Source organism: Narcine bancroftii, chromosome 11 (genome assembly GCF_036971445.1).
Source record: "Narcine bancroftii isolate sNarBan1 chromosome 11, sNarBan1.hap1, whole genome shotgun sequence".
Lineage (NCBI taxonomy): Eukaryota > Metazoa > Chordata > Chondrichthyes > Torpediniformes > Narcinidae > Narcine > Narcine bancroftii.
Genome location: NC_091479.1, coordinates 78,287,073 through 78,313,219, shown reverse-complemented (window position 1 = coordinate 78,313,219; position 26,147 = coordinate 78,287,073). Strand labels below are relative to the sequence as shown.

At 39.9% G+C, this 26,147-nt stretch overlaps 1 protein-coding gene across 1 annotated transcript in view; it reads left to right on the top strand.

Annotated features, from left to right (window-relative positions):
• The window catches only part of LOC138745230 (voltage-dependent calcium channel subunit alpha-2/delta-4-like), a 270,894-nt gene that overhangs the window by 99,963 nt on the left and 144,784 nt on the right, over positions 1–26,147 (top strand). The window contains exons 19-23 of the mRNA XM_069902292.1: positions 4,591–4,677; positions 11,380–11,451; positions 13,424–13,485; positions 22,596–22,663; positions 25,952–25,997. Of these exons, the coding sequence (XP_069758393.1) occupies positions 4,591–4,677; positions 11,380–11,451; positions 13,424–13,485; positions 22,596–22,663; positions 25,952–25,997 (335 nt within the window). The remainder of the gene's footprint in view (positions 1–4,590; positions 4,678–11,379; positions 11,452–13,423; positions 13,486–22,595; positions 22,664–25,951; positions 25,998–26,147) is intronic.

The window sequence follows — 26,147 nt, the reverse complement described above, 5'->3', positions numbered from 1 at the left end:
AATTAACACAGACCATCAGTGGAATCCGATGCACAAAGATGAAAAGGAAAACGTTTCTCATCATTCATAGTATATAAACATGGGGGCCCTTGAAATTACAGGGCTTGTAGTATTTGCTAGTATTTGCTGCTACTCAGTACTACGTTAATCTGACCCTGCAGCTATTAACTGATAAAAGACGAGGCTGTTTAACTTTCTCCCCATAAAATACAGCATTTTATCATCATTGAATCAGCCATTGCTGAATCCATGGTTTGTGGTAGAAATTAGTCATAGGAAACAATGGAATCTGCATGGCGATTCCTCCTTCAGACGCCCACTTCATGTCTGAAGCCAATGAACTGCTTATTTTTCATTCTTCCTCACCCAACAAAGGCATTTCTCCTCTCGTATTGTTAAGAACCTCCAAATGAATGGATGCAGAAGGAAGAGCAAGTCCCAGGAGGTGCCCTACCATCCCATTTAACTTCCCCAGCCAAATATTGACAGTGAGTATATGTCGAGGTGGGATTTGCCTGTGGTGAGTCATTGGGTATGGTGGAAAGGTAACTCTAATGCCAGCATTCTTTAGGCAGAAGTAAACCACTTTCTCAATGGCTACTTTGATGGAGTTCCCATAGAAGAAGGCTAATGACTGCATAATGAAATGTTTGGAACGTCTGCCAGGAGCTGACATGGAAAGACATTTAAAAAGTCCAGCAAAGGCACGTCAACCTGAAAAAGGAAATTATATTGTGACAGAGTATATAGATATGTTTTTGGGAGATAAATTGGGAAATGTTTGTTAGAGTAGATCACATGCAAACACTTTAAAACAGATCTTATTCTCACACCTTTTTGCAAGAGCTTTGAAGAGTGCTCCAGAGATGTCACTAATAGATTATTGTTTATCAAGGCAACTGATGAAAGAGCAGGTTGGAGCCGCTATTGTCTGCAGGAGAGTTTTGATGTTGTAAGAGGATCATGTGGTTTTGCAAGCAGAGAGAGTCAAACAGGTTTTCTCTGAGTCAGAGTGAGTGAATGAGAGAGCGAGAGGCACACACACACACACACACACACACACACACACACACACACACACACACGGAGAGCACTTGGCAGTGTTACAACCAACAAGAAGATGCTGGGACTGGAACAGACAAGCTTTTGGAAGACAGCCTGGTCAGAGCCCTTGTGGTTCTTCCAAGAATCTGTCTAATATTTCTCTTGGAATAAGAGAAACTAAAAAGGAACTCTGTGGTGACCTGAAAGAAAGAGGTTATCATCTGGAGAACCCTGATGGGACAAGTTTCATTAGCAAGACACTGAGGTGACTAATGGAAGTACATCAGTTGTGAATGTCCTAAAACAACACATCTCTGTCTGAAAACCAACAAGAACCTTCTTGAGTGGTAACCATTTACCTTTCGAGCACCAAAGTCTGGTGAACTTTATACATGTTAAATTCTGTGCACAGTATAAGAATTTCCTGCAACCAGTGAACTTGGAGGAATGAGAAGTGAGATTGGACTGTGAACCAAAGAACTTTTTTTGAATTTACACACACATTACACATATGTGCGCTAAGAATTAGAAGGGGGTTAAGCTAGGTAAAGTAAGTTAATAGTGATAAGTTGAAGTGTAATTCTGTTTTCATGTTTAAAGATAATTAAAATCAACTTTTGTTTAAGTAACCATTTGTCTTGGTGAAAATCTATTGCTGCTGGGTTTTGGGGTCCTCTGGGCTTATAACAATATGAATAAGTTCAAATAACATACTAATATAATAATAATCAACTGTCCACTGGTTTATAATTGAGCAACATGTATTCAGAGTTTTGCAATGGAAGCTCAGAATTTTGTACCGCAAGCTGACATTATTGCCATAATAGCAGTGAGTTAAAAAGATTAAAGAAATATTTGAGTAGTACAGTGATCTGTCCTATCACAGATGATGAGGATAGGGGCATACAGAGACTTCATGAAGCACGTAGGATTGGCAATGCACATGGAGGGATGGGATTATAGGAATGTGCAAATGTGTTTGATTGACCTCTGTGTAAAAATACAATAGTTGTATTTTTATTCCATTTCTCTGAATTGGGTTATTACTGTCAAGGCCAGCATTTATTATCCAACCCTAATTGCCTTTGAGAAGATGGGCTCCTTCTCAAACCATTGCAGTCCTTATGGTGGAAGTACTCTGATAGTGTTAGCTGGGGAGGGAATCTAGAGAGGACCATGCAGGTGGTGGTATTGTGCCTGAAACCTTTGCTGTCATTGGTGGTAAAGATCACAGGTTTAGAAAATGATGTGAGAGTAACCTAGGTCAGGAAACATGGAGTATATTGTAGTTGGCAGTAACTACAGCCCACTGTGCATCAGTGATCAAGGAAATGAATGCTTTGGATAGTGAATTGGAGGATGATGTCAACCCTCTTGGGTGTTTTTGGAACAACATCATCCAGAGAAAGGACTTTAACTAATAGACAGGCTTTGATGTTTCAGGAGTGGATTTCTTCACTACACATTACCCAGAGCTCTTACAACCGCAGTATTTATGTAGTTGATCTAGCTTAGTTCATGGATGCTGATGGATACTTCAATGGTAGACTCAGAGACATAAAGTTTCAAAATACAGAAACAGACCCTTTGGCCCAACTTGTCCATGCTGACCAAACTATTTCCATTTGCCCTTGTTTGATCCCATATCCCTTTAAACCTTTCCCAGTCATAGACCGGTCTGATTTCAGATTTATTGTCAGAGTATGTATGTGACATCACATGCAACCCTGAGGTTCTTTATTCCTGCAGGTGCGGCAGAATTACCACTAATTGATAGTGCAAAAAATAAACTGTTCACAGCGTAAATATGAAACAAAAAAACTGTAAGCAGATAATGAATGTAAACTGTGAAATACAGAGAGAACAAAGAAAATCAATAAAATGCATAAATAAGTCCTTAAATGAGTCTGATTGACTTTGTTGTTGAGGATCCGATGCTAGAGGGGTAGCAGCTGTTCCTGAACCTGGTGGTACAAGTCTTTAGGCACCTATACCTATTCCTGATGGCAGCAGTGAGAACAGAGTGTGTGCTGGGTGATATGGGTCTTTGATGATTGCTGCTGCCCTCCAACAGCAGCATTCCCTGTAGATGTACTCAATAGTGGTTATGGTTTTGCCTGTGATGTCCTGAGCTGTGTCCACTACCTTTTGGAGGGCTTTACACTCAGGTATATTGGTATTCCTATACTAGACCATGATGCAGCACACTTTCCATCACACCTCTGTAGAAATTTGCCTGAGTTTCTAGTGTCATACCAAACTTTCGCAAACTCCTAAGGAAGTTGAGGCGCTGATGTGCTTTCTTCATGATACCATTACTGTGTTTGGTCCAGGAAAGATCCTCCAAGATGTATGTCTTTTAACTATTACAACTGAGGCTATCTCAATCATTTCCTCTGACAACTCATTCCATGTATCCCATGGCCCTTGGTATAAAAGCTGCCCTCATGTTTCTTTTAAATCATTCCACTCTGTCCTCTAGTTTTTTTTAAATTCCCCAACCCTGGGAAAGTAACTGTTCAACATTTACAGAAAGGGTAAAAGGAATGTTGTTAGATGTACTATTTCCTCCACACAGACCTGGTTGTTATGACACGGTTACCTGGGCACCAACATTCAGTCTCCTGGAGGAGAGATCAACCTTATCTATGACACTCGTAATTTTATCATCACCACTGCTAATTATATGATGGATGGCAGGGGGAAAGGGTAGAGATATTTAGGCAGGCAATTTCTAAATTCAGGGCTTTGGCTGCACTAGTTGCATCGGCCAATGCTAGGACAACCAAACTCACTGATGATTAAGAGACGAAAAAAACCAGAGGAATGCAGAAGTCTGAGATCTATAGTTTCAGGGGAAATGATAAACATAGAAGTGGAATAGGTGATTAAGGTGGCAATTTTAAAGTGGGCATGTTGTTAAGTAAGAGCATGGGTAGATCGACAAGGGTGAACAAGAATTGGGGTAAGTTAGAAACATGGTTTACAGAATTTTGTAAGATCTTAAGATGGTTAAGAGGTGGTGAGAGAGTCCCTGGAATTAATAACATAAGTGGAAAATTGATACTGCCATTTTGCTTGATGTTGCTAAGGGGCATCATGTAGTTGGGAGGCAATATGCAGTTCCTTGAGGGTCATCAGAAGTAATCTTGAAAGGACAGAAGAGAAGCTACCTTATCAGCAGTTGACCTTCATGTATTCACTCCTTGAACCTGGTGATATTTTTGTAAACTGTTTTTCTCTTACAGGCACAGTGCTATTGATCATGCCCAATTAACGCCACAGGAAGACAAAAGTTCAAGGCATTGTCAGTGTTCTGAAATTTCTCCTAATATAATTTTCACATGCTCTCTTTGGAGAATGTCTGACCTTCAAGGCACACTTCCCTCCTATGATAATCAGGCAGAGAGTGAGAACTTAGCATAAAATAAATTTGGCCAAGATACATTGGCCCTACTATAGAAAAGAACATTTCAGTTCCAGTGTACAGCTATGAACTGGTCTTTAGTTAGTCCTTGAACTTATTTTGATACATTCTGATTGCAGTATAAAGAAGGAAAGAAACTTAAGCCAAAACCCAATTATAACAGTGTGGATCTGTCAGAAGTGGAATGGGAAGACAAAGATGAAATTGTGAGTTGTTTCTGTTTTTTTTTGTTTTTATTTTAATTTCCACATTTCATCCATCTTTCACTCACTTGTTTCATCTGCTTATAAAACTGTCAGATTTTTTAACCTCGAAACTAACTCGATTATTTCATGTTCTCTTGGCTGGCATCCATTAATGAATCCTCCATAAGCCTGACCTGATTTTCATCACTCATTACCTCTGTAATTGTTTACCCAGTTTGGTACTCATTCCACTAATATCACAAATTTTTAATTCTCATCATTTTGTTTAAATCTATCGATGGAGTTCCCATTTACCAAACCTACAAGCCTCCTGCATTCCTCCATTTGAGGCATTTTGCATGGACATTTATCCCACCATTAGCAGTTGTGTTTTTAGCAATCTGGACCAAAGTTGCCTCCTAAATACCTATATCTGTACAATATTCCTTCTTCGTTTAAGATTTCCTTTAAATTTTATCTTTGACCTATTGTTGTGAGTGAGGGAACAGATTTGATGGTCTCAATAGCAAAGGCTTTGAACACCGTTTGACATTAAATGACTTTATTTACAAAAGGAGGGTGTGGGAAGATAACAACAGGGATAAGGCGTGCACACGGGCACACACTAAACAATGAACTAGAGTGCACAGTGCTGTTACATTCAATCAAGGAAAAGAAACAATATGATACCTGCTGTCCCTTGACTCAGTGCTACTCGGAACACTAACTAAGATGTCCCCAAACAATTTCTCCAGTGCCGTTCTACAGTACTCAGCCTGGAGTGAAGCAGGGTGGTCCCTCAGAGATGACAAAAAGAGAGAAAGGCATCTGCATGTGGAGCCCTTTATAGTGTCCTCAGCTTACAACTGTGTTCCGTTCTGACCGACCAGTCATATCTTGAAATGGTCATAAGTCAGAAATTCACTGTATCCATTTTATCGTTCATCAAATACACCATGGCAGACACCAAGGCCAGCCTCACCATGGTGGCCCACCAATCCAAGCTCATGACCATGCCTTGCACCAGCCGCGTGTGCATACTAACCCCAATTGCAGATCCATGCCCCGGGGACCCACGCATCCAAACTTTCAACGCCCCGGCCACCCACACAAACTAACTCCGACTCCCTGGCAGTCTGCGCATAAGGACTCCCAATGCTCTGGCCACCCATGCATCCGAACTCCAGTTGCCCCGGCTACCCATGCATCCAAACTCCTGTCACCCTGGCATCCCACGCATTATAACTTCTGACACCCCAAGCACAGACTTATCACTTGGTCCAGCCATCCAAGCTCCCAAAACCTTGACAGAAGCTGATACTGTACCTGTACTTAGGAGGTCAAAAGTTTGACCCCTGTAAAAGCCAACCTCCCCCTTTTTTGACCCGAAAAAAATGGTCCAAAAATTCAACGATTACATGAGTATGTAAGGTATATTTTTTCTTATTTTAATTTTTTTTTTAGCCGTATGTACAGATGGTCGTAAGTTGCATAGGCTGTAGGTCAGGGAATACTTGTTCTGGAGGACTGAGAAGTCCAGCCCAGGTAATCTACACGGATCCTATGGCTCGGTGCCAGCATGATCTAATTGATTACAAAGGCCAATGGCCCAAGGCTAAGTACAAAGATACTTAAAGGTGCTTTGATCGGCAGGTGGTGTATCTTCTGACTAGGTAATGGGCAGTGCTGTCACATGACAACCATGACCCTCCACAATACACCTATCAAATGCTAACTTGTCCTAAATTCTTTATTCGGCTCATTTTATTCTTATGAATTCTTGGATTTGCCACAGAAATTCAAGCTGTTTCTTTTTTTTTTAATTGTATTGTTACTGGAGTAGAATGGTTACATTTAACCCTCCCACCTCTATTCCACTCTGCCACACATAAGGATAAAAGTATATTTCCTCTGCCATGACATTATCAGGGCACTGCTATTGTTCAGCTCTCTTGATTCTATGACTCATGTTTTAAACCATCTTGACCCTTATATATATTATATATCACATCACCACTAATTATATTTTCATTGAAATTTTTGTTAATGTTTAATGATGACAAATATTCACACAAGACCTTAAAGGCGGTTTAGCGGTTCAGTCTTACATTAAGCCAGTTGATTTTATGCAGTTTGGATAGATGTTAACAGCAGAAGGATGCCTGGCTAATTGGCACAGGATGTTTGTGGGAAGTATGAAATGCTATCTGGTTGTCGTTGCTAAACTGATTAAAAATGCTATTATCAAAAAGCAACTTTCCAGAGAATATTTCATCTGAAACTTTCATTCTCAAACTCTGCAGAATATAAGAACACAAAAATAAAATGGTATTCCCAGACAGTCCACAATATATTTGATCGCCTTCTTCTTCAGTCCCATCTCCTAGCCCTTCAGTTTATCTTCCACACTTACGCCTCCCACTGTCTCCTTTGCATCCTACCCCTCAAATATCACTCTCCTTCCCATTCATAGGCACTATTCCTCTCTTTCCTCTGACCCTAGTGTGCATTATTCCCTATGCTCCACATAACTCAGGAGGATTGAGGATGAGCAATGTCTATGGGAAAGTATTCATCCAATGTTGTCTTATTATCAATGCGGCATAGGCTGGTCTTTGGTCATGGATCCCAGACCACTGATTCCCCTTGCTGATGGAACTGATGGGCAGAATACATTCCACATAAAAGAAATCACATTGAGACATCTTACAGTGATGTTCAGAATCTGGACTGTTAGGCTTCTCACAGACAATGATAGAAATGCTATTATAACTCAGCAACTCAGATGTTCTGGCATTGACATTGCTGTCCTCATTGACTGCTTGAGAAAGCTAGCTGAAAGGACAAGGTGATAGGTACACCTCCTGAATGAGTAAACTGCAAGAGGATGATATTTTAAGGGATTGAGTTTCATCGTAGATCCCCAGATGAAGCAGAAAATAATGTGGGCAACTGTTGCACCTACACCTAGTATAGTAGCACTGAGAGCACTTTTCTCCTGATTCCTAGGGTCCTGCCAGTATTTAAAGAGAGATAGTTGTTCCTGTAGTACCAAATTTTGCTATCCACTCTGGCCAATCCATGTTACCAGCCTTGGCTCCTCCAAAACAGACCCCACACGCTTTCAGGAAGTCAGACTTGAAGGACATGGTCTCACTCTTCCTCAAACTAGTTGCAGATGCTGATCAATCTGCAGACTGACAGTTGATCCAAGCAGAAGACCGTGATTTTGTCGATGTGCAGGGAGACTTTAAGTTGAGTGCCCCAGGCATTTAAATTGAGTTCCCCATCTGCCTGACATTGTCACTACTCTTAAGCAGGAGTCCATTCTGATTTAGCAAATCTGTCATATACAGTACATACTGGAATGTAGCACACAAACAAAATGGAGAGTGTACATCTCAGTGACATCAGTGCTTCAGACTATTACTTGCATCTGGCTAATGTACAAATTTAATGTCCAACTGTCTGAAGGATATATTAATTGAGATTGGTTGGAAATCTGCTTCTTGGCATAGATCCAATTCCTGCAGTTCATTAGTACTGATGAATTAGGTCATGCAAAAAAAAATCATACCTTGCAGATCTTGGATGGCTATTTTTCTTCTTGGCTCACCTGCCTCAGAACCCATCAAGTAAAGAATATCTTCTTCAAAAGGAACCATTGTTTTTACTGGCTTTAGGTTGACCTGGACTACTCGTTTTTGATGATGCTTACTGAAAATCCTAATGTCACTGAGAAGGAAACTACCCAACAGTAAAAGGTTTATGGATTGCTGTATTCTATGCACCATGGAGTAAAAATCCCATTCCCACCTTATAACTCAAGTCCAGCAGTCCTTGTAACATTCTCATTAACCATTTCTGCACTCTTTCCAGTCAGATTATAGTAAAGTTTCAGTCAATCTTTCACAATCCACATTTTGTCAAAAGTACACACTCCTGTACTTATCAGCACATATCTTTTTATACATACAATCCAGTATAACATATTTAACACAGTTACCACTCCTGCACCAATACATAAATGCCATTCTCATATAAATATCGTAAGGGAGCAATAACTGAGAATGTTTGCTGTAGGGATTGCAGAATTTGGGGAACTTTCACAAAAGTGGTAGCATTGATTGCCAGACAAAGTTAGTAATTAGGGATGTGACATTTGATAAATTGGATGATTTTGTTGAATAAAGGGACGAAGTGTATTGTTGATTAACAGTGTGAGTGAGATTGTCCCAGTGAATGTGTGCATTTGATATTGTGTGATTGGAACAAATTGCAAATGTTAAATCAAAGAAAGCTTGTGGCTTTGAGTGAAGAAGCAAACCTACCATTTACTGAAAGTGAGCTGAAGGTTTTTTGCACATGTATGGGTTGATGAGATTATATCTTTCTGGCAGTGTACCAACAGCTGTAAAATTTATGAAGAGATTTTCAGTAACACCCACTATTTCTGAAATAGTGTTATAAAAGGCAGCACCAAAACACTTTTTTTAAAAATGGTATGTACAATATTTCTAATAGTTTTTGAAACAGTATTAGTGATGCAATCTTAACATCAAATAAACAGCACAGATGGATTTCAGGTTATATTTAGTTCCCAGTCTATAATCTTGATAATGACTCAATTTGTCTTCATTATTGCATGGACATTATTATGGATGACCTCAGACTCTATGAAATAATAGAGAACTGTTTACGTGATCCATGCACCTTGTGATTTTTTAAAAAAATACAGTACTTCAATAAGGCCACACCAGCCTTCTACAAACCATGGAGAAAAATCTCATTCTCACCTTATAACTCAAGTTCACCAGTCCTAGTAACATTCTCATGAATCTTTTCTGCTCTCTTCCCGCTTCATGCTGTTTTCTTTAGCTACATAAACATAACTGCATGCAACTTAACAACATCTTGTACAGTTGAAACAACATCCTAAATCCTGTACTCAGTGCCCTTACAGATAAACATAAGGATGTAAATGCTTTCTTCACCAACCAGTCTACCTGTGCTATCACTTGGAACAAACAATTTACCAATACTCTGGACCCTCTCTCTACAACACTCTCAAAGGCCATACCTTTTACTGAGTATATCTGCCTTGGTTTAACTTATCCAAAATGCAGTATCTCGCACTTGCCTGAGTTAAATTCCATCTGCCATTTTTTGGCTTGCTTTCCCAATTGATTTATATCCTGTTGTAATCTCAGATAACTTTCTTCTATGCCACTGATTTTGATATGATTTGTAAGCTTACTAACTTTGCTAGCTGCATTGTCATCCAAATTGTTAACATAGATGGCAAATAACAGCGGGACTAATACTGATCTCTGTGGAACACTGCTGGTCACAGACCTCTAATATATAAAGTAACTCTATTTCCACTCTCTTACTCCTATCACTAAGCCAATATTGTATCTCAATTGGCTAACTTTCCCTGGATCCCATGATACCTAACTTTTCAGACCAACCTACAATGTGGGATATTGTCAAAGGCCTTGCTAAAGTCCATGTAGACTACCACCTTGCCCTTATTATTTCATATATCGTATATTAAATCATATCTTTTTGGTTGTCTCTTCAAAAAACAATTATACTTCTGAGTTTTGATTTACCATGCACAAAGGCATGCCGACTTTGCCCTTCAGACCTTGCTGTTCAGGTTCTGATGATCTTCCCCCTCAAAATCCCTTTCAATAGCATCCCCTTCACTAATGTTAGGCTCACTGGTATGCACTTTGCTAACTTGACCTTAAATAAAAGCACAACATCAGCAACCATTCAGTCTTCTGGTACCTCTCCAACAGCTAAAGATCGTGCCACCAATTTTGATATGATTGGCAAACTTACTAACTTTGCTAGCTACATTGTCATCCAAATTGTCTTCCCTAGCAACCCACACTTGATGCACTTGATCATACCCTGTGAATTTATCCACCTTTAGCACTTTCAGGTGTCAAACACCTCCTCTTTTGTAATTATGGATGTGTTCTAAGACTTTGCTATTCCTTTCCCTTAATTCTTTAGCTTCCATCGCCTTCTCCAGGATAAATATGGATGCAAAATATTCATTCAAGTTCCCATCCATCTCCTGTGGCTCCTCACATAGGCAACCATATTGATCCTTAAGAGGACCTAACCTTTGCCTATTTAAGCTTTTGCTGTTAATATTCTTGTAGGATCTCTTGGGATATACCTTTACCTATCTGCCAGAGTAATCTCATGTCCTCTTCTTTTTCCTTTTAGCTGAACTCCTGATCTCTTAAATTCCTCAAGTGGTTATTCGTTTGAACCCAGCTGTCTATACCTTGCACTCATCTTCTTCTCCCTAATCAGAGCCTCAATATCCCTCGAGAACAGGATTCTCTAATCCATTCAGCCTTGCCCTTCACTCTTTCCAGCTCACTTTTACAAGCCTTCCACTTGGCTAACGTCCCTTTATTTATAAACAGCCTCTGGTGCTGACCAGTGCCTTATGTGAGAAAACAAGATCATAATATTTTCCCAAGATTGTAGCCTTATTCACTGAGATTTCAGGACAGGACCATCAGCAAAATTGCTTAAAACCACACTGCAAACTCACAGATAAGTTTTATTTAAATAAAATAAAGCACTGCATGTTTAATGTTTACCATGCCAAGTTTTAAGAGTGTTTAAAGAAAGCAATGTGATATTCAGTGGAAGAAACTTAAAAATAACAATGATATTTTCCCCCATATTTAGCTGAGAACAGCTATGGTGAATGGAGAAACCGGAACATTATCAATGAATGTAAAAGTACCAGTTGATGAAGGGGTAAGAGATAGGCTTGTCTTTATCACATTCTGCTATTAATGGTCTATTCAGTTCAATGTTCTTTATACTTTTTGGAAATTCCAATTGGCATTCTTTCACTGAACAGTTACGTCATAACGGATGCTTGACTTTATTCATCTGCATGGATCTACCCTATTAACATGCAATTCAAGGATATTTCAAATAAAATGGGTTGTAGGGCAAATACTTCTCTCCCAATTTACCAGAAACATTTTTGGGCATCATATTTGGCGCAGACAAGTGGGCTGAAAGCTCATTCCTGTGCTGTACTGCAAAGTTCTGTTCAAAAAGCTCTTCACTAGAAACCAAATTTTGTTGTTTTTAGTGCATTAAATGTAAGCTACATTTTACTTAATGTCAAATTGAGCATCACATAAACTGCTCCATTGGGATTGAAGAAATTGCTGTTGTGGTTTACTCTCATTCTAAAGAGTTAAAAACAACTGGCAGACTTGAACCTTGCAAGTACACAGATGGAGCTGCTGCCTTAGCTCACTGCCACCATTTTATTTACACCTGCCTGGGCTGGTACCATTAAAGAGATTCCACCATGGATCTTGGACACATCGCCGTAAAATAAAAGGATGTTCTCAATGTCTCAGTGGGCTTAAAAATGGATAAATACCATCAGCCAGATGAGATTTATTCCAGGCTGCTCTGCAAGGCATGAGAAGATTTTGCTGGGGCCCTGATTGCAATTTGTAAATTGGCCTCAGATGACTTGATGAATGGGAAGTGTGACCCTTCTTTTCAAGAAAGGCAGCAGGAAAAAGGTTGGCAATTACAGACCTGTGATCCTAACATCAGTATTAAGTTACAAGACAAAATTCTGAGGGAGAAGATTAATGAGGGTAGAGCAGTAGATGTGGTTTGCATTGACTTTAGTAAGGCTTTCTACAAGGTACTGCATAGGCGACTAGTCCAAAACGTTGGGGCTAATGGGATCCAGGACAAGTTCTAAATTGGGTCCATAATTGACTTGGCAATAGGAAACAGAGGGTGATAGTAGAAGACTGTGTTTCAAATTGGACACTTGTGACTAGAGGTGTTTCACAGGGTTCAGTGCTAGAAACCTTACTCTTTGTAATATAAGTGAATGAGTTGGATGTAGAGATGTAATACAACCAGTAAGTTCCCAGATAACGCGATGGAGGATAATCAAGCTGCAAGATGATTATGTTCCTGTGTTGGTGAAATGAGTGATATGGCAGGTGAAATTTAATCCAAATAAATGTGAAGTGATGGAATTTTGGAGTCTGGATGAAGCTAGACCAGGTTTAAGAAGTGTCTAGAGGAGCTCTTGAATTACCTAGGCATAGAAGCTATGAGCTAAGTGCTGGAAGGTAAGATTAATACCACTGATCAGCATGGATGTGATGGCCTGAATGACCTGTTTCCTGGCTCTCACTATAAAGTAAATATAAAGTGAATGACGAGCATTTAATGGCTCTGGGACTCCAATCCAATCAGAGTTTAGAGTAATGGGGCAGGAGGTTTCATTGAAACCTATTGAATACTGAAGGACTTGGATAGAGTGGATGTGGAGAGTTGTTTCCTATGGTGGGGGAGTCTGCAACAAAGAGAAGGCATAGTATCAGAATACAAAAATGTCCCTTTAGAACAGATGAGGTGGAATTTCTTTACACAGAGGGTGGTGAATCTATGGAATTTGTTGCCATTGACAGCTGTGGAGGCCAAGTGATTGGATATATTTAAGACTGAGGTTGATAGTTTCTTGATTATGAAAGGAATCAAAGGTTACAGGGAGAAGACAGAATTGGGCTTAAAATGACAGCTAATCAACCTTGGTGAAATGGCAGGGCTGACTCAATGGGCCAAATGGCCTAATTTTGCTCTTATGGTTTATGATCTTAATATCAATGTTTAGTTGTTTACTGCAATACTGTAACTAATTTTGGTTTAAGCTTATTCTCTCTATTTGAATTTGCAGAAACGTGTCTTATTTCTGACCAATGACTACTTCTACACACATATTGATGACACGCCTTTCAGGTGATATTCCATTTCGAACATAGTGCTTCTCATTAATCTCTAAGTAAAGTTATAAGAACAGAGAACATGATGAAAGTCATCTGTGGAAAACAATATAATTTAGAAAACTAATCTAATGAAAAGAAAATATAAAGAAGTTAAATGTACTCATTTAAAAAAGTACTCTCCCCATTTGCCCACAAAATATTTTCAGTTGATGCCAGAGTAATAAAGCTCTATTTTTAATTTTTAGGAATAAAATTTAGTATTTTTGCATGAAGATAATGAATTAAGGTACAGGGTGTGTTTTCCCTTTTTACAAGATAGTTTTAACCCTACGCTAATCTTAATCTTTAATACAAACATGAGGCATCTATTTCTTGGAGGTAGAATAACTGAGAATGACTCCGCAACCATGGAGGGAAACATTGTGTAGCAATGGGATCATTTAAGAATGTGGACATAACCAACTTACTGGTGTGGAAAGACAACAAAGGTTTGAAATCAAATTAATTAAGGCCTTGTTAGAGCAGCACTATTCTTCTTTTTTTTCTTCTTCTTTGGCTTGGCTTCGCGGACGAAGATTTATGGAGGGGGTAAAAGTCCACGTCAGCTGCAGGCTCGTTTGTGGCTGACAAGTCCGATGCGGGACAGGCAGACACGGTTGCAGCGGCTGCAGGGGAAAAATGGTTGGTTGGGGTTGGGTGTTGGGCTTTTCCTCCTTTGCCTTTTGTCAGTGAGGTGGGCTCTGCGGTCTTCTTCAAAGGAGGTTGCTGCCCGCCAAACTGTGAGGCGCCAAGATGCACAGTTTGAGGCGATATCAGCCCACTGGCGGTGATCAATGTGGCAGGCACCAAGAGATTTCTTTAGGCAGTCCTTGTACCTTTTCTTTGGTGCACCTCTGTCACGGTGGCCAGTGGAGAGCTCGCCATATAACACGATCTTGGGAAGGCGATTGTCCTCCATTCTGGAGACGTGACCCACCCAGCGCAGCTGGATCTTCAGCAGCGTGGACTCGATGCTGTCGACCTCTGCCATCTCGAGTACTTCGACGTTAGGGATGAAAGTGCTCCAATGGATGTTGAGGATGGAGCGGAGACAACGCAGGTGGAAGCGTTCTAGGAGCCGTAGGTGATGCCGGTAGAGGACCCACTATTCGGAGCCGAACAGGAGTGTGGGTATGACAATGGCTCTGTATACGCTAATCTTTGTGAGGTTTTTCAGTTGGTTGTTTTTCCAGACTCTTTTGTGTAGTCTTCCAAAGGCGCTATTTGCCTTGGCGAGTCTGTTGTCTATCTTGTTGTCGATCCTTGCATCTGATGAAATGGTGCAGCCGAGATAGGTAAACTGGTTGACCGTTTTGAGTTTTGTGTGCCCGATGGAGATGTGGGGGGGCTGGTAGTCATGGTGGGGAGCTGGCTGATGGAGGACCTCAGTTTTCTTCAGGCTGACTTCCAGGCCAAAGTTTCCGCAAAACAGGACGTCAAGCGCTGAAGAGCTGGCTCTGAATGGGCAACTAAAGCGGCATCGTCTGCAAAGAGTAGTTCACGGACAAGTTTCTCTTGTGCCTTGGTGTCAGCTTGCAGGCGTCTCAGATTGAAGAGACTGCCATCCGTGCGGTACCGGATGTAAACAGCGTCTTCACTGTTGAGGTCTTTCATGGCTTGGTTCAGCATCATGCTGAAGAAGATTGAAAAGAGGGTTGGTGCGAGAACTATTACACTATTACAGTGCCAGCAAACCTCGTTCAATCCAGCACTGTCTGTCAGGAGTTTGTATGTTCTCCCTGTGTCTGCATAGATTTCCTCTGGGTGCTCCAGTTTCCTCCCACCCTTCAAAACATATTAGTGTTGTAGGTTAATTTATTTTTGAATATTTTATTTATAGATTTTCAAACTCAAACTCGAGCAATTTCCAGTAATCAATCACAAATTAATTATCCATGATGAGCAAAATTTGCCATCGAGTCCAAGCCATTTTCTCTCCCTCCTCTCTCCCACACTCAACAGATCACAATTGTGTACAACATTCAAGGCAGCTACAACAAAGTTAGGGAACACATCAGGTATATGTCACGGCCCGACAATTGGCACCTCGGCTGTTACATTTTTTCTTGAAAGATAGACAGGGAAGGCAGAGCAGTGAGGCACTCAGCTCCACACTACAACTGTGCTCCTATGAAATTTAAATATGGTTGTCAAATTTTTAGAAAAATTTTATATTTTTTCCTTAAGTTATAGGTAATTTTCTCCAGGGGAACACAGCTTTACATTTCTGTATTCCAGTGCACAATGTCCAAGTGGGAGTCAGATTTCCAGGTAACTTCTATCCACTTCGTGGCCACTGCCAATGCATTCATTACAAATTGGATTTGGAATTTGGATGGCTTCATTTTAAGCCTTATGTCCATCATATTTCCCAATAGGAACAGCCCTGGGTCCTGTGGAAATTCTTTACCTATGATATTTTTTCAAAGGGCTTGGCCTAGTTCCACCCAGAAGGGTCTCACCTTGGTACATATCCGGGTTGCATGTACAAAGGTCCTATCGCAATGCCACATCTGAAGCATTGGTCTGAAATTTCCAGTTTTTCCTTATTCAAATTTTGCGGTGTCAAATATAGCTGGTGGAGAAAGTTATACTGCACCAGCCTATACCACGCATTAATGACCACGGCCGTGCTGTTCCGTCATAGATCTGACCAGCATCGCTTATTTAATCGTTGTTCCGAAATCTGACTCCCACCTTTGCCTTGATTTGTGAAGGCCTGGTTTAGGGCTTTCTGTTTGGAGTAAGAAATACATCATCGAGATGAACTTCCCTGTTGTTCCCCTTTTGAATCAGGGTCTCTATGTCACTGCACATCGGTAAGGTCGTGAATGGGCAGAATTGGTCCATTAAGAAAGATCTTATTTGACAAGTTATATTTATTTCTGTGCTGCCGAAATGACATTAGTTGCCCCCACTCATAACAGTCCTCAATACACCTGACCCTCTTTCAGCACCAGGTGTCCAGGATCTTGTTGTCCACCATCAATGTGACTAATCTATTCAGTCATGGCATTTTTGAGGTCGGCCCCACTTTTGACACTACATATTGATTTATTTTGCTCCATATCAAAATTAGTATTTTATCATGGAGCGGTCTTTTGTTTTAAAGCCAATTGTGTCCCACTTGTAAATAAAGTCTCCCACTTCCTTTTCACCCACTGTGTGCTGGAGATTCATTGACGTATTTAGATGGCACAGATTTGAGGTCTGGAAGGGCGTGTATGTCTAAATTTAAATATTTCATCTTTCAGCAGATAGGGAGCTAGGGAGGTTGGTGCAGAAAGACAAATGCTCTGCCAGGCCTTCTCCATCCATTTGTGATATTCAAGGCTCATAATGCTTCTACCATCACTCACAGGTAGCCTTACAATTCATTGCTTTATATGGTTGGTTGGAAAGAAAATGTAACAATAGGATTGGTTCCACATTTCATTGGCCATTATCTGCAGCAATTAAGTGAATGATAATTGTCCAAGTAGAGAGCTTTGGGATGGTATGTGTCCAAAAAGGATATTTTTAAAATATTTTTTCAAGACATGGCCATCACTGCCATGGCCAACATTTTTGCTCATTTCTAATCTCATTTGGAGTTGTGCCATCTTTCTGGACCACCTACCTTCAGCAGAAAAGAAAAATTCCAGATTTATATCCAGCAATGATGAAGAAACAGTAATTTGGACAAGAACCTGTTCCAATCTTCTGAAGTCCTCCTTTTAAAAACTTTTCACACTGTGAATCATGTCAACCAAAATATATACAAACGTTTCTCATTAAATTTATACAGTGACCTTTTCTCCCTTTTTTTTAACCTTTCCCTCCCCCCCAAAACCCATAGGTATTCAACATATACAATACAATAAAACCATAAAACAATACACAAAGGAAAATAAACAAGAAAAATGCGTAGTCTATTTATTACACACTGAATCTAGTCGTTTTGAAGTCCTTCTCCTTCTTAACCTCCCATGGAGGCTCTGGGATTGGGATGTACTGTTAGAATCTGGCAAGGAATCAGTGCAGTTTTGTCGGTAGTGCTCGTTGTAAGTGCTGAGCACTAGAGGTGCAAGGAATTTATGTTTCAGATAGTAGATTGAGTACTAATTAAATGAGAACCTTTGTCATGGATTTTCTTGAGTATTTTTAGAGTTGTCATCTCCCAGGCAAGTAGCGAATATTCTATCATACTCCTGACTTGTATCTAGTAGAGGGTGTAAGGTTGCATGTGTTTCTCACTGAAGGATACTCATCCTCTGATCTGTTCTTAATAATGTGATTGAACTACTTGAGCTTTTGATCCATGGTGGTGACATCTCAGTGATGTCAAGAGCATACTGTCAGTAATGTCAAGAAAATAGGAGTTGAAGTAGACCACCAGGGCTCTTAATCCTGCACCCCCATTTAAGATGATTTTGGCCTTAATTCCACATCACCAAGATCCTCAATTCTCTTTTTTTTAAAAAAGTAGCTCTCTTTAAATACTTGGTGTGATAGAGTGAACATGCTTTCTTGTTGGCACACACATTAAGGGATCAGACCTCATGATGACTATCTCCCACTTTAATTTCTCTGTAATTCCCAATAACTTTACCTTCTCCAGGAACACAGAAAAGAATAAGAGCCAAACCTCTAGAAATACTGGAAACTTTAAATAGAAACTGCTCCTATTGAGTGTTTAACCTCCTGGGTGATCAGTTCTGTTCAACCTCAGAGAGTATTCACAACTCAGCAACAGCTAGAGAAAACAGAAATGTTGATGTTTGCAGTAGAAACTTGTCAAAAGAGAGTCTCGTTTCTCCATAGATGCTTTTTATCAACATATAGCTTCCAGCATTTGGTTAAATCTCCAAATGGTTATATCAATGGAGCCAACAATGTGTTCTAAAGTATTTTCTGCACTTCTTAAGTTGAAGGAGATATATCTCCTAAATCTGGGTTTCCCAACCAGGGGTGTGAGATAGCATTTCAGTTTTTTTTGTTTATATTAAGGGTACTGTCCTATTTTCTTTGGCTTGGCTTCGCGGACGAAGATTTATGGAGGGGGTAAAAAAGTCCACGTCAGCTGCAGGCTCGTTTGTGGCTGACCAGTCCGATGCGGGACAGGCAGACACGATTGCAGCGGTTGCAAGGGAAAATTGGTTGGTTGGGGTTGGGTGTTGGGTTTTTCCTCCTTTGCCTTTTGTCAGTGAGGTGGGCTCTGCGGTCTTCTTCAAAGGAGGCTGCTGCCCGCCAAACTGTGAGGCGCCAAGATGCACGGTTTGAGGCGTTATCAGCCCACTGGCGGTGGTCAATGTGGCAGGCACCAAGAGATTTCTTTAGGCAGTCCTTGTACCTTTTCTTTGGTGCACCTCTGTCACGGTGGCCAGTGGAGAGCTCGCCATATAATACGATCTTGGGAAGGCGATGGTCCTCCATTCTGGAGACGTGACCCATCCAGCGCAGCTGGATCTTCAGCAGCGTGGACTCGATGCTGTCGACCTCTGCCATCTCGAGTACCTCGACGTTAGGGGTGTGAGCGCTCCAATGGATGTTGAGGATGGAGCGGAGACAACGCTGGTGGAAGCGTTCTAGGAGCCGTAGGTGGTGCCGGTAGAGGACCCATGATTCGGAGCCGAACAGGAGTGTGGGTATGACAACGGCTCTGTATACGCTTATCTTTGTGAGGTTTTTCAGTTGGTTGTTTTTCCAGACTCTTTTGTGTAGTCTTCCAAAGGCGCTATTTGCCTTGGCGAGTCTGTTGTCTATCTCATTGTCGATCCTTGCATCTGATGAAATGGTGCAGCCAAGATAGGTAAACTGGTTGACCGTTTTGAGTTTTGTGTGCCCGATGGAGATGTGGTGGGGCTGGTAGTCATGGTGGGGAGCTGGCTGATGGAGGACCTCAGTTTTCTTCAGGCTGACTTCCAGGCCAAACATTTTGGCAGTTTCCGCAAAGCAGGACGTCAAGCGCTGAAGAGCTGGCTCTGAATGGGCAACTAAAGCGGCATCATCTGCAAAGAGTAGTTCACGGACAAGTTTCTCTTGTGTCTTGGTGTGAGCTTGCAGGCGCCTCAGATTGAAGAGACTGCCATCCGTGCGGTACCGGATGTAAACAGCGTCTTCATTGTTGGGGTCTTTCATGGCTTGGTTCAGCATCATGCTGAAGAAGATTGAAAAGAGGGTTGGTGCGAGAACACAGCCTTGCTTCACGCCATTGTTAATGGAGAAGGGTTCAGAGAGCTCATTGCTGTATCTGACCCGACCTTGTTGGTTTTCGTGCAGTTGGATAATCATGTTGAGGAACTTTGGGGGACATCCGATGCGCTCTAGTATTTGCCAAAGCCCTTTCCTGCTCACGGTGTCGAAGGCTTTGGTGAGGTCAACAAAGGTGATGTAGAGTCCTTTGTTTTGTTCTCTGCACTTTTCTTGGAGCTGTCTGAGGGCAAAGACCATGTCAGTGGTTCCTCTGTTTGCGCGAAAGCCGCACTGTGATTCTGGGAGAATATTCTCAGCGACACTAGGTATTATTCTATTTAGTAGAATCCTAGCGAAGATTTTGCCTGCAATGGAGAGCAACGTGATTCCCCTGTAGTTTGAGCAGTCTGATTTCTCGCCTTTGTTTTTGTACAGGGTGATGATGGTGGCATCACGAAGATCCTGAGGCAGTTTACCTTGGTCCCAACAAAGCTTGAAAAACTCATGCAGTTTGGCATGCAGAGTTTTGCCGCCAGCCCCCAGAAGTCTACTGTCCTATATATTCAAGATAAAAACATCGATTTTTTTTAAAAAGTCCAAATTAAAGATGGGAATGTCCTCTTTTTTTCTCTATTCAATAGAATGAGATTCTCTATGAATTTTAGCGCATTTTGACGCACTGTTTCCTTTTAAATGGCATCGCTCTATAACTTTTTTTAATCGGGACATTTAAAATGGGGGCCAAACTTGTCATTTCATGTTTTGTAGTGAATTACATTCAATTTTTATTTCTTATTATTTATTTGTGTTTTGTAAATTATTAATTAACCCTTCATTATGTAAAAAAAAAGGAAATGGGATGATGATTATGTGCAGTTTGGTTTCACTTGCACCGGAACAACTGAGGATCTGCAAAACCCCAGTGCATGCTTTGTGATGCTGTCTTTTCAAACGCAAATTTGAAGCCATCTAAGCTGCAGGAACACTTCAACAACCGGCATGGTGGAGCATATGTTGCAGGCCATGATGTTGCATCATTGAAAGCTAAAAGGGCTGCTTTGATTCTCGAGCAATCCTTCCAAAATTAGGTTTTATATCTGCTAACAAACCACTGCTGATGGCTTCATACCATGTGGTGTATAAAGCAGCCAAATCCAAGAAGCCCCATACAATTGCAGAAGAGGTGATAAAATCGTGTGCATTAGAAATGGCAACAATTGTTCTGGGAAAAGAAGCCTCAAACAAGCTTAAATTCGTGCCGTTATCAAATAATGTTATTCAGAGCCGAATTGGTGATTTGATTTTGGACCAACTTATCACAGATATCAGGGCTAATCCCTTGAAAATCTCCCTCCAGTTGGACGAAACAACTAATGTTGCAAATTGCAGTCAACTCATCGCATTAGTGAGGTATGTCCATGATGGTGTCATAATGGAAGATTTCCTCTTCTGTGAAGATCTGAAAACAACCACAAAAGGAAAAGATGTCTTCCAGTGTGTGAAGGACTTCTTTGTGAAATATGACTGAGATATCCAAATTATTGGATCTGTGTATAGCGACGGTGCCCCTGCTATACTAGAAAATAAATCAGGATTTTTTTGCACTGATGAAACAAGAGATTCCGCACTTGCAAGGTATCCACTGTTTTCTTCATCGACATGCTTTGGCATCAAAAACATTGCCTCCAAAGTTGAAAAAGGTCCTTTTCAGTTCTGTGAAGATCATCAACTGCATTAGGGGACATGCTCTGAACCACCGCCTCTTCAAGTCGCTTTGTGGAGATTTTGGAAGTGAGCATTCATGTGGGAGAGCTTTAACGCGCTTCTTTGCTTTTCAAAGCTTTTCTGAAGGAACGTGACTATGATCTGCCCGGAGAAATGGAATCACAAGAATTCAACCAAATGCTAGCCTATTTGAGTGATATTTCTCTCGTATGAATGACCTGGGTGTATCTATTCAAGGGGAAAAACATAAACATATTGAAATGCTGCGAAAAGTTAAATGTTTTCAAAAAAAAGTTACATCTTTGGTGTCGACGAGTTAAAAGAGGGAATCTTTCAACTTTTCCATCACTCAAAGAAATGGTTGATGATGAGTCCCTAATTCCAAGTGTGTGTGAAGAAATTGTGGATCATTTGGAAATACTATCAAAGTCATTTGATGGATATTTTGGAGGAAACTGGAAACTTCTGAAGAATGGATTATAAATCCATACTCCTTCAATTTGGATAATATGTCGGATAATTAAGAGCGTGCACACAAATCGTGTTCTTGAAATGCCGTTTGAAAGCAAAACTTTGGAACAATATTGGTGTTCGGCAATGGATATGCTTCCAAGACTTTGTGAAAAATCAGTAACTGTGCTCATCCCATTCGCGACCACATACTTATGCGCGTCTGGATTTGGTGCCCTTTTGTCAATCAAGACAAAATCTATAAATCGCTTGGGTGCACAGGCAGACGTGCGGGTTACTCTCAGCCTCAAAGTGCCATGTTTTGAAAAACTCTTAAGCAATAAACAGGAACAAAAGAGTCATTAAATTTAAATTGGCTTATGAACATTAGAACATTAGTTCTTTAATTTTTTTAAAGAAATTTCATGCATGGATGAAAATTTAATTTTTTTTGTAGGGTTTATGCAACTTTTAATTTGTTGTAATATTTTTTCTTTTCCATATGTTTCATTTTTGTTTATATATTATTAAAAATTTATTATACAAATTTGTTTTGGTCAGCTTCACCTTTATTCTTAAATAAATTTAAGGGGTGCGAGAACATATTAAAAATTGTTAGGGGTGTGGGGCATAAAAAAGGTTTGGGAACCACTGTCCTAAATAAAATGCTGCCAGTGTACATAATATGCTAGAATTTATTCATCATGTTGTTATTTACTGTTTTCTTTCTTTCAGTCTATGTATTGTTCTTACAAGAGGCCATGGTGAATCTCTTTTTGTTGGAAATATATCTGTGGAAGAAGGTAGGAGTTGACTGCTTGACCAAATTATCATTAAAATTTTGAAACATTAAATTCTAAAATGTATTTAAAATGTCTAAACATTAATATATATTATATTGTATACTGAGAATAGTTATGCGCAAAAGATAAAAGATAAGTAGCTCTTCCATCAGAGATTAATTGAGTTAACTTTGCCCCATATCTAAATTCAAGTATAGGATTGCAGTTGAGATACTTGGAGATGAAGAATGCTGATGGGAAACTTCTAATCATTTTATTTTACTCCATTTCTATTCTCTCAACTTCTTCAAATAACCTGACTGTCCCTATATTACTTTCCCGAAACATTGTTGTTCACTTAAACTTATCTCCTTATGCTAGTTTTTGAGGTGCTGGCAAAACAAATTGATGAAGCTAGAATGGTGGATAAGGTGTATTTGGATTTTAGTAAAGTATTTTACAAAGTTCCCCATTGTAGGCTTGTGCAGAAATTCATAAGACATGTGATCGATAGAAGTTCGACTGCAGGGTTTCAGAATTGGCTTGCCTGCAATCCGTGCTCTTTGTGATTTTTGTATATTACTTAGAGGAGGAAGGGGTGGGAGCTGAGTTTGCAGATGACACAAAGATTAGAGGTATTGTGGATAGTGTAGAAGATTGCTTTAGGTTACAACGGGATTTTGACAAGATGGAGAGTTGGACAAGGAAGTGGCAGAAGAGGTTCAATCTGGAAAAGTGTGAAGTGACGCACTTTGAAAGATTGAACTTGAAGACGTAGTTAATGGCAGGTGTCTTAGCAGTGCAGAGGAACAGAGGTCCAACCTCATAGATCCCTCTAGATAAGTTGATAGAGTGGTTTTGAAGATGTATGATGTGTTGGCCTTCATTAGTCAAGGGATTGAGTTCAAGAGCCATGAGGTAACACTACAGTTCTAAAAACTGGTTGGAGCACACTTAGAGCATTCAACTCATTATAGAAAGGATGTGGAGGCCTTGGAGATGGTGCAGAGGAGATATACCAAGATGTTGGCTGGATTGGAGAATGTGTCCTTATGAAGAATGGTTGAGCAAGCACAGGAAACAGTTTTCAGTGTACCAGATACCAAACCGTGGAGATGTACGAATAATTAGATAGTGTGTTATTGGAGTTTAATCAAAGTCTTATTTTATGTTGCTAATTTCTTTTAGCTCCATTTTTACTGTAGTCCTCCACTATTTTCAAGCATTTCTGTGCCTTCAATTAAAAACAGGCATAAAATAAGAGTTTATTTTGTCTATTATTTAATCCTCAGTATATTTTCTCCTGTTTCCAAGGATCTCAGAAACTTTTACTGATCATTTCTTTTTCACAATTTTATATAAGGGATTACAATCTATTTTTATGTTTCTCACTGGACTACTCTTATATTCTTTATCAATCTTTTTATCTTCCTTCAAATTTTCGCCAGACCTCAGGCGAAATGCTCATTTTGGCAATTTTGAAACTTTCTCCTTTGAGACTCTCTCTTACTTGACCGTAGACAGACTACTTTTCTGGACTTTTTTTTGTCTTTACTAGAAACACAGTATATTATTTATAAAATATAATTGTTCTGCAAAGATTCACCCTTGTTGGTTTGCCAGCATTCTTTTTAAAATAGTTTCTTAATCTACCATCAGCATCTTATGCCTATAACCTCATAATTGCTTTATTCAGATTTAAAGCCCTGGTTCCAGATTGAACTAATCCACTTCAAAGGTCATTAATTGAACATTTCTCATCATATAATACAGCTTGCTCACTGATTGTTCAATATCTACCAGGGGTGGCCAATCTTTTAATTTTTTATTTAGACATAGATCACAGTAGCAGACCATTTTGGCCCATGAGTCTGTGCCGCCCTCAATATGTACTCATGGGGTGAAATGGCCTGTTACCATGCTGTATTTCTAAATTAAAAATTAAAAGGTTGGCTACCCCTTCTAGATAAACATTGTTTTACAATCTGTTAATGCAACCTCTGCACAATTACTGCTTTTTCTTTTGCTTAGTCTACATGCAGATTAACCCCCCCACCCCACGATCATGATTGTGTATTACTCTTGAACATGCTCATCAGATTACCTAAATTGTGCTGTGTCTTACTGTTTGGGGCCTATATAAATTTCTTCCAGTGCCCTGTGCTGCTTCTTGGCTCCTTCCAGAAGTCATTCCATTTCTTGACTTTCGAGCAAAGATCCTTTCTTTCCACTGCCTTTATCCCATTCTTTATGATAAGGGCCAGCCCAACTATGTTTCCATTTTGTCTGTCTTTTCTAAAAGCCAAGTAGAGAGGAATGCTTATCAACCTCGATCTTTTTTGCAACCACATGTTTGAATTGGATTGTTGCAATTTATTTCTATTTGTGTTATTAATTCATCTATGAATAATGCTGTCTTAATTTCAGAAAAACTGCCTTTAATATTGTCTTTATTCATTTGTTTTCTGCTCTGATTCTTACATGAGTGTGCACTATTAGTTTCTGACAGGCTCTGGTTAACATTACTCATTTCACTACACCACTCTCTCTCTCTCCCCCCCCCCTTCTTTATCCTTTCTCTTTCACATTGAATTTCCTCTTATCAATTACTTTCTCCACCCAGCTAACTATGTAATTGAAAGTCTTATCTACAGCCCATGTCTCAGCCCAGTTCAAGAGAAGCCAATCCCAATAGAACATTTCTGTCTTTCCTCAGTTTTAGAGCTTGAATGTATACGTCAAACCACATTTGCAATAGCAATAATCTACTCTGGAAACCAGATTTGAACTTTGGTAATAGACAATGTGCAATGGTGGTAAATGTGACGATGAAGTATGAGGATAACATCAGTTCCACTCAGAAGGTGCTTGCTGAAAAAGAGACTAAATGAGGACATCTATGCCAAAAAGTCAAAGACCTAACCAGGGCAGGAAAGGTTACCTTCTAATGGTTTTATTATTGGCACCAGGGGTCTATGGCCTAGGAACAACAGGCTCATAGGTAAAGTGGGGCTTAAAAGTTTCAAAGGTTAAATACCTGCACACTCACAATAAAAATCAGTTTAGTGTTTTATCCCCAAATAAAATAGTTCAGCCACATGGATTGAAACCCATTATAATCTTCAAGCCAAACCTTCAATAACTTTATATATATCAGTTTCTTGCCTTTGTATTTCTGCTTTTTAATTTGTACTCTTGCTAAGTCGTTGGTTACAGCTTTCGACTAAAGGACTTGCAGTGCATTTTGTTCTTTTTTTTCAACATGAATCAATTTTAAATCACTGATATTTTTTATATTTTCAATTTCAGGGTTACGTGACATTGACCAACCTGATGTGACACTTTCAAATGAATGGTAAGGTGATATTAATGAATGCTGTAATTGTAGAAGTAAACTTTTGATTGGCTTACGATTGCTCTTGTCTTGCTAATTGTTTATTTGTGATTGGCACCCATGCTGTCACTTGAAGAAGACGTATTTTGCATTTTTCATCACCTTGGGACC